This window comes from Candoia aspera, chromosome 1, assembly GCF_035149785.1.
Source record: "Candoia aspera isolate rCanAsp1 chromosome 1, rCanAsp1.hap2, whole genome shotgun sequence".
In the NCBI taxonomy this organism is placed as follows: Eukaryota; Metazoa; Chordata; class Lepidosauria; order Squamata; family Boidae; genus Candoia; species Candoia aspera.
In genome coordinates, this window is record NC_086153.1 from 124058479 (window position 1) to 124074596 (window position 16118).

At 35.7% G+C, this 16118-nt stretch overlaps 1 protein-coding gene across 1 annotated transcript in view; it reads right to left on the minus strand.

The window, feature by feature from the left end:
- Positions 1-16118, minus strand: part of ADGRB3 (adhesion G protein-coupled receptor B3) — a 503112-nt gene that overhangs the window by 278775 nt on the left and 208219 nt on the right. Inside the window, exon 10 of the mRNA XM_063313173.1 lies at positions 15299-15493. Coding sequence (XP_063169243.1) covers positions 15299-15493 — 195 coding nt within the window. The remainder of the gene's footprint in view (positions 1-15298; positions 15494-16118) is intronic.

The following is a 16118-nucleotide window of genomic DNA, read 5'->3' on the forward strand; positions in this document are numbered from 1 at the left end:
AATTTTGAAACCTGGCCTCAGTCCCAAAAATGGTCAGATGTTGTATCTTTTTGAAAAACTTTGTTGAGGGACAGAATTCCCAAATATTTCAGCTTAAATATCAGCAGCAAAATCACTTGCCACCAGTGCCCTCCCTATCAGCAAGTCCTCTCTTTTCCAGTTCTCTTCTACTCCTCATTGTTTTCTCCTTTCCATCTTACCTTCCAGATAGTGGTACTTCTTAGCCCATAGGGTGGAAGAGTGAAGAAGCCCTCTGAGGTCTTCATATCTTGGCCTTAACTCTCACCAACTGGAATAGTGGCTCTAGGGAAAGTCTAACTTGGCATATAGCCACTATCCCAGTAGGAGAGAGATATGGTCCTCCTACCTGTGTTACTCTCTGGCAATTACTGTTTAAAAGTGAAAACTCCCTCTCTCACACACACAATTGCTATAGCACCATCTTATAGCATCAGCATGACTACAGGTATTAGCCCTCTCTCCTTGAAGATAAATCAATCAATCTCAGAGGATATAGACAACATTGAACTTTATTTAAAGAAAAGGAAAGGTAAAATTTCAGAAAAAACTAATTTTAGCCTTACTGCCAGTAAGTAAAAGACAAATTTTAGATTAATAGCACAGATTCCCTGAACGTTTACTTCAAATGGACAGAAAATACAGTACCTTTAAAATGAACACAATCATCAGTGCTTTGCAAATCAAGTTGAAATCCCCCACCCCACAATACCTATTGCCATCTAATAGGAGGTACCAGAGGTGGCAAAGATAATGGAAAACTGGGAAACTTCAACAAATGTGTCTTATATATTCACAAAAGCAGTGCTATTTACTGCTGGTGAAGGTGAAAGGTCCCCTGTGCAAGCACTGGGTCATGTCTGAGCCTTTGGGGGGATGCTGCTTTCGTGATGTTTTCTTGGCAGACTATAGCGGGGTGGTTTACCATTGCCTTCCCCAATGCTATTTACTGCTACATAACTTGATTAGGATCAATGCTGTGCAGAATATCTTCTGTGCACTTGCTTAAGTTCAGTGAAGCTTATATCTCAATATAGAACTTTACATATAATCCTAAATACGTTGGTTCATTTGGATGAGCAAGCTTAACTCTAATTAAATGTGCACAATATCTACTACGAATATTCACCTGAGAACAAGACCCACAAAAAAGAGCCTAATTCTGAATGAACCCTTCATGCTGATTGAGTTAAACCAATACAAAATTACTGTCTAGCAAATTAACAAAGTGTAGGTAAAACAAAGTGTTTAGCTAAAATAAAAACTGAAATAGCAAATATAATTTTTTCAAACATTTTGACCTTGAGTTACTTTCTATATTGTGTTAGTAATAACAAAATAACTAAGTCTGCTAATTTTTTATCTTATTAAAAAGCATTTTATGAAAACTGGGGCAAAGTTGGGCTCTATTCTGATAAGTATCCTTTATTTTTAAAGTAATCAAAGTTTATCATTAGCCTATTGGTTATCTTGATTTTTTTTTTTTTTTTGGATTTTAAAAATATAGGCCTTCAGCTTGATCCAAAGTAAAAAAAATCATACTACTTTTTGCATATTGCATGAATCAGCAGTGAATGCAATCAACTGGACCCAACATAGTCATATTTAGAGTAGACCAATTTAAACCAGAAGACCTTCAGTTAGTCACTGATTTCAATGGACCATTTCTATAATGGCTAAAGCTGAACCAAGGATCTTGCTTTCTTCTTGCTGTACTTTTCTCCAAAAATAACAAAATTAAGGTTGTTCGATATTAGTGAAAGTAGAACAAAAAGGTCTATAGGAGACTTGAGTGCTACAAAATGGTTGCAGTGTGGGAAGAGTTGTAGCAAGTAAGTGGATAATGGAAGAAGTTTAATTCTTTGCCCACTTGCCTCTTTTCACTTGCAACTGTTCCCTAGAGCACTTTTTCTTTAGTCGCATTCATAAACCAAGAGAAGCAAGAAAAAGTTCAAGGGAGGAGCCTCAGGGGAAAGAAGTCAGTGTGGGAAGAATAAAGCACCTACTTCTCTGTTACAGCTTTAATGCATAGCTTTATTTTTCAGAAGTTATGGCAAGTTGGCATGCATAGCATTAAACATTATGGCAGGCTATCATTTAAAATATTAACTGTCAAAAGAAATCTAAATTTGTGAAGCCACTTACATCTTTTGCCTAGACCATGCTTTTTCTTTATATGACAAATAAGCTTACCAATTCTTAATAGAATTAAAATTAAACAGACATATTTCTGTTTGGAGCTTTGTTTGATATTTTCACATAACATTTGCCTCCATACAAGAGGCAATTGCTACATAAACTCTTTTGATAATGCAAAATAATATTAATTCTAGACAAAATACTAAAGGGCAAAAACATCACACTGTCATCCAAGGTACATATTGTTAAGGCCATGATTTTCCCAATTGTGGCATATGGCTGTGAAGAAAAAGTGACGTTTTTTAATTGTGATGCTAGAGAAAACAGTAGTGAACACCTCGGAACACAACAAATAATTCAATACTATATGACGTAAAACTAGACTGCCCAGTGGAAGCTCTAATAATATAGCTAAAGCTTAAATATTTTGGATGCAAAATGAGAAGGCACAGTAATTAGAGAAGACCCTGATCTTGAAAAGATCAAAGGCAACTGAAAAAGAGGACAACAGAGGACAAAGATGGCTGAATCCTATCCTTGATGATACAAGCATGAGCTTATAAGTGCTCAAAGAAGTAATTACTGATAGACAATCCTGGTGAAGTGATGTTAATCAGATCACAAAGAGTTAGAAACAACTGAATAAATGAACAATAATTAAAATCCTAATTCATAGAACTCCTACAATCCTCCACATTCAAACATTTGATGATGTGTTAGCCATATTGGAGAAAAAAATGGCACTGAAATGTGTGCTTTTCCGTGTACTCTTCATGATACCAGCTCCAGAGTATATTATCATAGATGCCTTTCCTTCATGATCTATTCAAGATGTTCTCCATAAGGTGCAATCTTGTGCATTATTGGAATATAAGTCCTACATGACTTCCAGAAATTTACTTCTAAACAAACATGAAGGTTTAAGAATGTGTTTATCAGAATGTACGGTACTTAAGTATGTTATCCAATATAATCTTGTTGTCACCTGTAATGGAGACTACTTATAGAAAAGACAAATCAAATAACTTTCTCTGAAAAGTATATTTTGCACAGAAGTGATCTTTCTGTTCTTTTATTTGGGCTTTAAGCTTTCTCTGACATACTTTAAGATAATTTAGTTAACATAGGAGAAGGAAAAAAAGAGCAGATAAAAAGAAATGGGTTCAGCTTTGTTGAAGAAGGTCTATGTTCATCAGCTAAAACAGTGCTGAAGGGTAGCTGGACCCCTCCCTCACTTTGAGGTGCTCAAGAAAACTGGTATTGATACCCAGCTGTGAAGTTGTTCCTTTAATATTATTCAGGTATTAAGCCTGGACAAATAATTTAACAGGAGCTTTCCTCATATGTAAAGAGCCTTCTGCAGCTGCCCCTTGCACTGTTTGTTGTTCAAAGGCTCAACAAAGATACTTCAAAGTCCTTCTAATGTCTTCTGGGCATCTCTGTGTGTGGCTAGAAAACACACTAGGATAGCCAGGAAAGTGGCTACTGTCATTCAGTATACTCTTGTGGCTTTCAGAGGTGCTATTCTGCAGATAACCAGATGTGAGATCCTCTTGTAAAGTTGGGCTCTGGGGAACAGATGGATTTGTTGCTATTGCACTGGCCTCCAATGTGTAGTGCCTTCTCTGCCTGAGTTGTCAACATGATCTGGAGTTGGTAGATGTTACTATTTCTCCTTGTCATGGGCAGATCACTCTTTGATTGCTTCAGAGCACTTCATATCTGCTCCCTGCTGCAGGGAGGTAGGAACCATTCAGTTGGTCTGCCTCAGGTGCCTGATGAACCCTGCTGGGTTTCAGAGGGTATCTGGGAAGTTCCCGAGGATCTGGTGTACACTTTGACTGAGGTCTCAGTCACCTCTTGAAATGAAATGCCTGAACTGGGCTAGTTGGATCAATCTCTACAAATGATGAAAAATTTCAAATTTCATTTCCACAATAAACAAAGATAAAATAAATAAACTATTTAGCTAATTGCTATAACAATTTTGTAATAGCAACTAATTCCAAATGTTTTTTCCTCCCTTTCTCTTTCACTCTGTCATGTGCTTTAGAATGCACAGGCTGTCTAATTAATGATCTTGTTAAATTGCTCTGGGAACTTTTCTCAGCTGAGGAGGAAGGTAAGCAAGCTTCAAACTTCTCTCCACACAGGAGACTTTTGTCCATGAATATTCTAGCCCTTCAGTTAAAATTGTGATGAAAGATGGAACAATTTATTCAACAGCCACAATGTACTAATTAATGTCAAAACTCATTTGTCCAGTCCAGGAGAAGAAAATACCCCAAGAAAAGCAGAAGCATGCTAGCCTAATGGATAATCAGAACTAATGTGAAAAATGCTTTTCTAGGTCCTATAAAGCATGAAACTTTAGCAGTAAACAAATGGGATTTGACTATTCCAACTCTCTTGAATGAAAGATTACCATTTATAGGACCTCTGCCACCTCATACTTCCAAGCCCTGCATAATCTAGCCAAATTTAAGTTCTAATGAAACAAAGAGTTCAAGTCTGAAGCCTTAAGACGGCAACTCCTGAGAGCTTCAATTCATCCCCAAACCCTCTGCCTCCTTAGGTTTAAACTCAGTGGGTAGAAACACCTCACATGCCCCATGGTTTAGCTCCCTTCTAATAAAGAATGCAACCAGATCCATTTACCTGAGATACAAAACCAACAAAGAAATGAAAAACAAAAGCAAAAACAAACCCAAGGCAATTGATTGTTTATAAAGGCCTAAAATAGCACTAGACCACTCTACGGGATTAAGTTATGAGCTAGCATTTTCCTTCCAATTTCTGCCTCCAGCAATGGTGTTAGCATTGGGCAGCCTTTCTATTGTCAAACTGGCAACATTTCCCAGGATTAAGACCAAAGTCTTTCTTAACCCTACCCATGAATACCAAGGACTTGATTATGTTTACTTATATAAAAAGCAGCTACACAATCACCAAGCTATGCCTTTTCTGCACATGTGTAAGTTCTGCAAATGTGCCAAACATAAGGACATTGTATGAGGTTACTACACTATATAATATTCTGAAACATCCCGAATTCTTGTCCCAGTTCAGAATCCAGGTCAAAATGCAAATTAAGGATATTGATTCTACCAGATGTTACTTGGGATAGAATTGGGTGATGACATTTATTACTAATTAGTTTATCACCAAGGTTTGAAATTTCATCATATTTGAGCTGAAGGGATAGAATAAATGTGGACTTGATAAATGCTGTGGAACACGAGGATGTAGAACAAAATCACCCAGCAATTCTACGATGCACTGAAATAGAGGTACAATATGAACAATTGCTTATTTGTATATTTTGTATACAGGTTCATTCAAAGAACTTTAACTACCCCTTCATTAGAATAATATCAATACCTTGAAAATACACTATAAGGAAAAATAAATATGTAAAATAGACTCATGGTTCAATTTTTTAAAAAGATTGGATAGGAATATATATGTTTTATTATTATTTGATTGTCATCCACAGTATTTTAATGGTTTCCATAAAATGAAGAGCTTGAGCAAGCCTGTACAAACTCAGCAGAGTAGATGATGCATAACTTCACAATAATTCTGAATACATATTTATTCAAAACCAACTGAGGCATTGCTATATATTCCCCACTTTGGTATCAGTAATTACATATTTTTGGCCATTTTAATTAATAGTATCTAGGGCTGAGAAAATTCTTCCAAAGGATGATTTTGTAAGTGCTCCTATGTATTGCAGAGCAGCTCTTTAAAAAAAAATTGCCTTCCCTTAATAGTCACTCTGGCTTGCTTCTAGGCATTCCTTTCTACAAATCAAAGAGTTCTTTCCTTTCACAGAAGGTTTTTGATTAAGGGAGCTCTTGCTGATGGTTGTACAGAGGCAATTTTCAGTCATTCTCTCTTTACCCAGGTTTCTCCATAACATCTCTGTTTTGTTTTGTTTTGTTTTAAATGGGCAGAGGACAGAGAGGGATGAGAGAATCTGCAAAACGTTACTCTTTTGCTCCTTCCAAAAATAGGTTGCCCTAACAAGACTTTTAGACATTATAGTCCCAGTACATCTGGAGGTTATCAGGTTAGGAAAAGCTAATCTAAATTTTTATAATTCCATAAACGGACTTGAACTGAATAATAATAATAATAATAATAATAATAATAATAATAATAATAATAATAGCAGCTATTGAGAGTTGATGTTAACCTGAATCTTGTATTTTCCCATGACTTTTCCTCCCATGTTTTTAAGTGTTTTAATAATAATAATAATAATTTATTAAACTTGTATGTTGCCTGACTCTCAATTACTCTGAGCAGTTCACAACAATCAAAGAAATTACATTTTCTGCCTCTGGTATAGGAAGTGAGAAAGTTGAAATACATGGAAATGTAAACAGCAGAACAGCAATACCAGTGTAAAAAATATGAATTATAATGCAGTATGAAAATTGTACTTAACACCAGGATAGAATGGTCCACTGTGAGTTTTACAGAGAACATTACAAATTGCTTCAAACTGGTTTAATCAAGAAAATCAATCTGGGTTAACAACAATGTTAAAATGGCAATTAACTGAAATGTGGAGTTTAGGATAGAATATACAATAGTGCAGCCCATATGAAATCATGTTTAAACAATTTTATATCTTAATTGAGCCACTATAATGAAAGGCAGATGTGTAATTTACAAAGCAGGTCATTTATCTACAAGAAGAGAGATTTTGCTGCACATAGCAAACAAAAACCCTGAATTGCTATAATTCTGTAAATCTGAAACAAGGGAATGCATTCCAGTAATTTCTATTCTCATGTTTCTTCATGGACTTATATATTGCTGAGTTTTTTGGTTTGTATTTCAGACAGACAAAAAAATAAGATAACTGCAGAAAGCTCCATCCCCCATACAAGGCAGTCCATATATATATAAATTCTTAATTCTTAATTTGTTTAATTATATATCTCAGAACCACATTATTCCCTTTCTATAAAATCATTTAAGATGAGATGGAAAAATTGATACAGGTAGTCCATGTTTAGTGACCTCAATTGGGACTGCCAACTTGGTTATTAAGCAAAGCAGTTGCTAAGTGAAACAGTGACTGTGCTTACAGTCTTACTTCAGCTTTCCTGTGTTTTACAGAACTGCAAAGGCCATAAATGGAAGGATTGGTCACAAAGTTACTTTTTCATCACCATTATAACTGCAAATGGTCACTAAATAAGGTAGTCACTAAACAAGGACTACCTATACTCCATTACAGTGGCATTAATTGATGCTAAATGAAAAGAAATTAAACATATTTTTGGTCTCTGTGCCATCTAACATAAAATATTTTAGATTTTGTTGCAGGAAGTCTTGTCCCTGCTAGTTTATGATCATGCCACCTAGAATGGCATTTTGAAAAGCATGGAAAAACAAAATTAGTAATTTCTCTAGGCCTTTTTTTTGATTTTACACATCTTATATTCTCTTTAATTTAACAAAAATTAAAAATTGATTTTATCAGATAGGCTGAACTAGAATACACAATTTGCAATTAATGATACAATATTATTGCAATTGTTATGTTAGTTTTGGCTGCAGTTTAACTGCCCAGGATAAGGGTTATTTAAATCAGAACATTTGTTTCAAAAGTGAAAACTGAATGAATAATGAGCTATTTCTTATTTCATCTCAGAAGAAAATTATGGTGATGCTATAATACATACGTTTTTAAAAGGCTGTTAGCTAAACAAGGGCAGTCCTTAGTGTTAATTACACTTTTTATTATTTTAATCTCAGTGATTATTAGTGGAAACTTGCCTACAGAAGGGGGAGTTCCCAGGTGCCTTGAAGGTGGCTGTGTTGCTCCTCCTTCTGAAGAGGCAGTCCCTGGATCCATACATGAAGTAAAAATCAACACAAAAAGCTTAAGGTGTCAAAGATATTTTTTTCCCCAAAGCAAACTGATGGAGAAATAGAATAACATGAAAAACCAAATGAAACTAAAATTACGTCCTCATCCATTTCTTAGTCATTTATATTATAATAAGATGATATTATTGGGAAGGGTTAGCTTTCAGACTAATCAGTTTTGTGAGTCTTTTTCTCTATAAGACACTGCATTCTACATTTTAATCAATGGGTTCTAATTCTAATATATGATAATTAAAAAGACAATGGAGTAATTATTTTAAAAAGAATGGCAATATGTCGAATGCTAAGAAACATTAGAAATATGCAAAATAATTTGGTAAGGCGGTTGCATGTTCTATCATTATAAAATATACAAGGAAGAATTCATTCCATTAAATTTTTACACCAATTTACAATTGATTTGCATGCTGACTTTTTAAAGTCTATATGCAAATCAATATGCATTTTCATGTACATTTGGCAAACCAGGAGGGGGTGGTGTGTCCATCCTTGTACTTCTTGATCTCTCAGTGGCTTTCAAGACAGCCTATCATGGCATCCTTCTGGGCCAGCTGAGGAGTTTGGGAGTTGAGGGCACCATATTACAATAGTTCTCCTTTCTTGGTGGTCAGTTCCTGTTGGTGCTGGCAGGCAGAAGAGGTTGCATCCTTGGGTCCTCATCTGTGGGGTGCCTTAAAGCTCAGTACTCTATCACCTCCTGTTCTATAAAAACTGCTGAGGGAGATCATCCATCACTTCAGGGTTTGGTATCCTCAATATGCAGATGATACCCAGTTGCAGATCTCAATCCAAGACCAACCAAGTGATGCTGTCAATGCCCTATCCTATTAACTGGAGCTCCTCAGGTCTGGATAGGGAGGAACAGATCCAGACTCAATCTTGCCAAAACCTAGTGGCTGTTGATTTTTGCGTCTACTAGATCTGGGGACTTCCCATCCTTAATCTTGGATGGGGCTGTATTCCCTCATTCCAGATTGGTGTACAACCTGGGCATCATCTTGGACTCACTGCTCCTGCTTGAAGAGCAGGTAGAAGTTACAGCCAAGAGAGTCTTTGCTTAGCTACATCTGGTGTGCCAGTTGTGCACAAGTTGGATTGGGAGGCCTTCCAAATTGTCACTCATGTTGTAATCTACTCACGGTTGGACTATTGCCATACATTTTACATTGGGCTGCCTTGAAGACCATTTGGAAGCTACATCTAGTCCAGAATATAGCTCTGTGTTGATCATGCCTCAGTATGTCCAGGTGACACTGCTGCTCCACAAGTCAAACTGTTCTTCCAGGCGTTGAAGTAGGGTGTTTGTCAATTGTGTTTTATGTTATAGGGAGTGTGGTTATCTGGACACATAGGGTACACTTCTTTTCTTTTTTAGTGTAAGCTGCAGAGTCATTCTGGAATTGAACAGCTTCCAAATTTCATTAATAACTAAGTAAGGATACTTCTTGGTCCTTCACAATTACCAAGGTATCTGTTGGGCCAAACTCTGTTAAGTAATGTCCTTCCATGAAATTTAGACCCCGACTTGTTGAATTTTTTTCCTTTAGAAATCAGAGAAAGCACAAAGGATCCTTGACTTGATCCTAATCTTGACACGATCCTAACTTTGCAAGAAAATGATAATATGATGCTGGAATTTAAGGGAAAGTTATGTAGACTCATCCTTTCACACACAGTCATAAATAGGATTCCATACCAGAAGAAGATAATGGGAAAAGAAGCTCAAGATGGAAAGGGTACCTAAAAATGAAGATACTCAGAGCACAAAAATTCTAATGAGGAAAAAAAAATAGAGGACATCAGAAACAGCCAATGTGTCTGAAGAAAAAAGCTTAGTGAAGTTTTATGAAGAATCCCAAATCCTAGATACAATGATATGATGGAAAGAGGAACTAGTCACCAAGGACGAGTTCATATAAGTAGTAGATTTGTAGAGATGAAATCAGGAAAGCAAACACAGTGAGCTGAGATTAGCAAAGAACACTAATCAACATCAAAAACAACTTCTTCAAATACTGTAGATTCAAATAAAAGGAAGAAAAGAATACACCAGCTATTCCATGAAGATAGTGAAGAGAAACACATCAAGGAACAGGCTAAGCTACTATTCTGATTCAAATCTTTTTTTTTCTCCTTGTGAAGATGATATATGTTCCAATAGACAGTTGTGAAGAATTAGTGTAAGGAGCAGGATCCCAGCTCAAGCTTGACAGAACATGGCAAGGAATACCTAATGACTTGGATGGGTTCAAATCTCTAGGGCTAGGTGGGATTGTATACTAAGGTGTTAAGGGATCTTGCAAATTGTTTGGCCCAAAATCTAGCTGTTATATTTGACAAATCCTGGGTAATATATAATTAAATTTGGTGTGGGGGGTGGGGAGAGGACCTGAGGAACCACAGATCATTCAGTTTCACATCAATACCTGGGAAAATTTTATAATGATTGCTTTGTAAATACCTTGAAAGCAATGAGTGGTTCCTGGAAATCCACATACATTTGTGAAGAACAAGGCTTATCAGATTAAACTCATTTTATTTCCTGATTGTGTAAGTTCAAAACCAAATCAAAACCAAAATCATACAATATATTGTGTTCTCAACAAAACATGTATCAAAGTACCCATCTTCTGGTTACAGAGCTAAAGAAGAGGCTGACTATATTACTTTGGGAAATGAAAATTAGGTCAATTTGTATTGAAATAACAAAACTAAATTCCTCAGCATTTACAGCTATGCAGTTGACTTTCTTTTATTGCTAATTGAAAAATATCACATGCATATAGAAGTAATAAAAATCAGATAGTCACTTTCTCTGAAATAATGTACACTCTTAGAGGGATGGGGAAAATCTTTCCCTTTTATGTCTGTGGATGCTTAATGAAATATGTGTCCTGTCATTTGGTTTCGATGGAATGTGCATTCATATCCAATTGCATTATATAACCCTATTGATAAAACCAACTTCGAGTTGTTTGATGTAAGGTCCATATTTTATTCTTCAAAGAGAAAGGAAGCTGGATAGAATGTGAATGAAAGTAGATCTGGGATAGTTGGAATGCACATCTATCTTTTCTGGTAAGTGGAATTCAAGCCTAAGAATTAGCAACAAAAATGGACTATAATTTTTTGTATATATAAGACCAGTTATCTCAATTTCCAATTATAAAAATAATTTCAATGTCTCATAGGAGATTCTAATAAATGATTTGTTTGAGTTATTATTGCCCTTATATATACCTATATCTGGGGGTGCTTGATGGGAGCTCTTACAGCCCTTTAATATAAGCTGTTTCTAGCATATTTGTAGCTGTATTTGCAAAATTCCTTACACATGCATAAAAGGTCATGCTGGATTACAATTCAAATAGCATTATACATTAGTCACAGAACAATTTATGAATGATACTTTACAATTTCACTTTGAAATTATACACTATGTATGTATATATGTATGTATGTATTTAAATATACATCTGAATTTCATGATAAAAATTAATTACCAATAAGTCACCTGGGATTCCTGCCAGGATTTTATTTTAATGTACTTTATGTTCTGTCTTGCCTAGAATGCAAAATAAAAAAAAAATGATAGACATATTCCGGTTCTGACTTTGCTTTAAGTTTCCTTTGACAAATGACACAGTATAATCATTTTTTCTTCAAAGCGTAGGTATCATTTTGTTGAAAAAGCCTAATACAATGACTGCAAGTTTATCCAAGGGTAATTTTGTATACCATATAAAGATATTACAGTCAGTTACGAGTGATTCAGTGAAAGGATGCTAATTAGGAAACATATATTACCTAAATGCTCAAGCAACGGCAGGAAGTTCTTTTGTACTACAATTCTAAACATCCTAGTTATGGTGCTCTGGAGGATAGCAGATGACAAAAATGGATGAGCAGCACTCCAGAACTCACTATTTTGGCTGATCCTAATCAGTTGAATTCCAGGTTGTGTAGCATTTAGGGGTGCTCATTTGTATAACTGTATTTTTATGTGATCATATCTCACCTTTCATTCACAATGAATACTCAAGACTACTATCAATACTTAGAATATAGAAGTCAAAGATGAAAGCTGGTGTTAAATTATTAACAAATAAAAGCCTGTTGGAAAAGGTGTGTTTCAATTGCTCACAAAGACAGAGAGAGTGGGATTAAACACAGAGCCATACAAAGTGCATTCCACAGCAGGACCACTTCCTGTAAAGGAAGATTATCTTTCTTGCAAAGTAATGAGTCTCTGAAAATTGGGGTGAGGTAGGGGTTCAGAAGAGCCTCTTCTACTGATCTTACTGTCTGGACCTGAAGCTATTCAAGGCTTAAACATGAACCTCAACACCTTAAATTAGGCCTGGGAGAAGATGGCAATTGATGTAGATTACTGATTATGGGCAGTAGGTTATCCTGGAGTGTACAATGGTGAGCAGGTTAGCTGCCAACTTTTGTGTCAATTGAAGTTTCTAGATACTTTTCAAGACTTGTCCAACAAAGAATGGAATGCTATGATCAAGATGGGACAAGACCAAAGCAGAAATAGCTTTTGCCAAATCCCACCAGCTGAGGAGTAATTGCAGCTGGCACACGGAATGCAGTTGGAAAAATGGACTGATAATGCTGGCAATTTCCTGACAAGATCCTGACATCTAAGGATCAAGAAGCTATTATTGGATAAAAAGCTGCTTGCATTTTGTATTGTCCTTGCAGGGATGAGCTGAAGGGATGGAGGACTGTCATGATGAACTGCGGCATATTAAAATGTATCATTGCACTACTAACACTATTATACTGATACTCTAGCAGTTTGAAATGTTACCCAGACAGAGGCTAAACAAAGCAGCACCACATTTATAGGGTTCAAGAGGAGGTATTGAAACTATCATTTTTCCATTGGTGTAATGTAGCAAGATAACGTTTCAAGAAAAAGTGATTTTAATTAGCATGTTGAAACAAACCAAGTAACCCACCACAAATTTTCCATTCCTTGCTCACAAAGCCAGATATGCAATTGTATGCTTATTTCTTAAAATAAAATATTTGTCCAAGAAATAGATGATTGTGATTTTCATGCATAAAAATATGGCAATACTCAGTAACAATTCTAAGCCTAAGGTCATTTGATAAAATTAATCTTCAGATGAACACCTATAAAAATGTGATACACTGTGAAATGCTTTATTAATATATTTACTGGATATAACAAAAACTCATCTGAGTGGTTTATAGAAATTTGGAAACAAATTATGGCCAATATATTGTTTAATCCCCAACTATATTGACTATTGCTTGTTATATGACTCAGTCGTCAAAAGTGAACAAACTTTGGTAGAACAAGCATCCAAAACCAAGCCTCTTTTTAGTAGACCTACATAGTTCTAGAATGGATAAGACCTTAAGATGAATATAGGATACACAGTCAGTTCGGGCTGGGATATTAAGAGAGGAAATATGAGAACTTGTAAGTCTTAACACAGTTGTTATTGTTGCCTGCGTCATTCCCTATAGTTGATGACAAAAATGATGGGTTTCATGTAATTATTTTATTTGTCCCTGTTCAGGCAACTGTGAAATATGATGACTGTTATGCATAGTTTGCTAAGTGTATGAGTTTTGTTGTTGTTGTTGTTGCTGCCGTGAATTTACAACTCATTATTATTGCATTGTTAAACTTGTGAAACTGATATACAGAGATGGAAAACTGTTATACAGAGGTTCTTTGTAAGCTAATCACATAAAATATTTATGTCCAAGTTCTAGGAAATCCACTTTATACTATCAACTATCAACTACAGACTATCAACCAATGTCTTAGGTATTATATTATTAAAGTTTTGATAAATGCATTGCATATATTTTAAGACACTGGTCAATTGAGCCATGCTTAATAACTTCCTCCAACCTTTTTCAGTGTCTTTGGAGAAAAAAGCATTAATTTTTATATTACAATACTGTTAGCTGAACTTTAGGCAAAGCCTAGACATTGACATAAAATAGCTCGCACATCATTTTTATAGTGATCTGGATTGCATGTAATTCTAAAAGGTCATAATATTCAGATGTGGAATAATGCTACATTATCTACAGGTTTCACAATCTAATGCAAACCCTTTCCCTGGCATGATTACTTGATAGCCCCCAAGTGTGAAGGAAATAACACTTCCAAATCTGTACCACATATTTCATTGTAAAATATGTGAACAGTGTCTAAGATGCTGGCAGCAGGGTGAGTATTTAGAATATGATTTCACTAACATGAAAAACAGCATTGCATTACTGTGCTACATTGCATAATAATGATGTGACAACAAAAACAAGACAATGTAAACAGGAACTTCAAACACAGCGGTAAAAAAAATGGGTTCCAATCAGCAGCATACAAAGCAATTTTGGCAGCATTTTGAGGGCAAAATGATGATACACTCACAATACCATCATCATGTAAATGCCACAATTATGTACTTGCATCCTGACATCATGGCATTTGCATGCTTACATCGTCATGCATGTTTTGTCATTTGCTCCCCACCCCAACCCCTCTAGTTCCATTCTATCTCTGGGTATTTACTGTAAATAATGATTTATGATTGTCTTCCAAATCAGAAGAGGAAACTGTAGTTGAAATGGATTTCTAAATCTAATTTAGAGAATAAGTGCAAAGCATGATTATCCATTCAGAAGCAATGGTGAACAATGGCTTTCTTGAAACTGGAAATCAAGGAGAGGTTTGACAAATTTAATGGGAAAGGACAATTTGAACTCAAGACTTAATCCTGAAATAGGATTTCATCATTATGTCTGAAATGACCTTTATTGTAGTGTCTGCATACAAAGGTGAGTATTGGCACAGGACAATGTTGTATTGTTCTATGCATCTCATGTCATAGGAATTTCTGGTCATGGGAAACAATGGGTGCATGAATGAGCCAGTGGGATTTTAAAATCAGTGCTTTATAGGGCTTTCCTAGTTCAACACTGAGCAATTTGTGCTGATGATGGCAATAAGTAACAGAAACCACTGAATAACCAGTGTTAAAGCAATCTATGATTTACTGTGATGAGGGAACCCAGCCACTGGATGATAACAGCTCTCCAAGATCTTAGGAGCCATTCTGTACACTGAATTTCTTTTAGCTAGAGATGTTAGGAACTGAACCTGAGCCATTCTGCATATAAAAGAGATTAAGTCTTTTTCATATTGTTCTACAACTATGGTTTCACATACCTGAACACCATCTGATGCAGGGATGTAACTTGCTCTTTTAAATGTATCTGTAACATTTCTGAGAATTTCCACAGAAACTAAAAGATCCCCTGCATAAAAATTCTTCCTCTGAGTTAAATCCAAAAGGGTCTTTGTCACCTGAGACATTCCTTCACCAGCCAGTGTCCTCTGTCCTTTTGCAAGATGTTCTTTAATCTGTAAATAGTAAAGGAAAATAAAAATATTAGAACCTACTCCACTACACTTCTTAAAATGCTATGAAGATATTAGCTTGCCTCACACATTGGGCTAAACCAGGAAAGGGACACAGGGATGTTTAAAGCTGTGACTTGAGCATCACTTTTAGATTGCTTGTTTTTGAGATCTTCACACAGTTAAAACATTTCCCAAAGCTTCATCGTACTGTTTTCATTGTTCATTTGTGTTCATTTTGGTGTTTGGATTTTTAGGGGAGGTATGTACATTAAGATTACACTAAAGGGAACTGTGATGGCAAAAGGTTTAGGAACTCCTGCTATAAAGCCTCCCAAGTTCAGGAGCTCTACTGTGTAAGGTGCTAAGTAAATGTTTCAAGTCAAAACATTTACATTGCCCATCCAGATCTTTGTGTGTTTATTAAGACATTTAGGAACATGGAAATGTTCAGAGCCAGACTAATTTGCATGCCCATAGCTCCTCCTAGTTTTAGCCCTATTCATGCTTTGGGTTAACACCTGCATAGGGCTTGTAACATTGCTGTCAATTTGCAGAAATTATGTAGATTTCATATATACTATATATCAGGGATCTGGATTTTATATATAGTGAGGAGGCTGGAAAA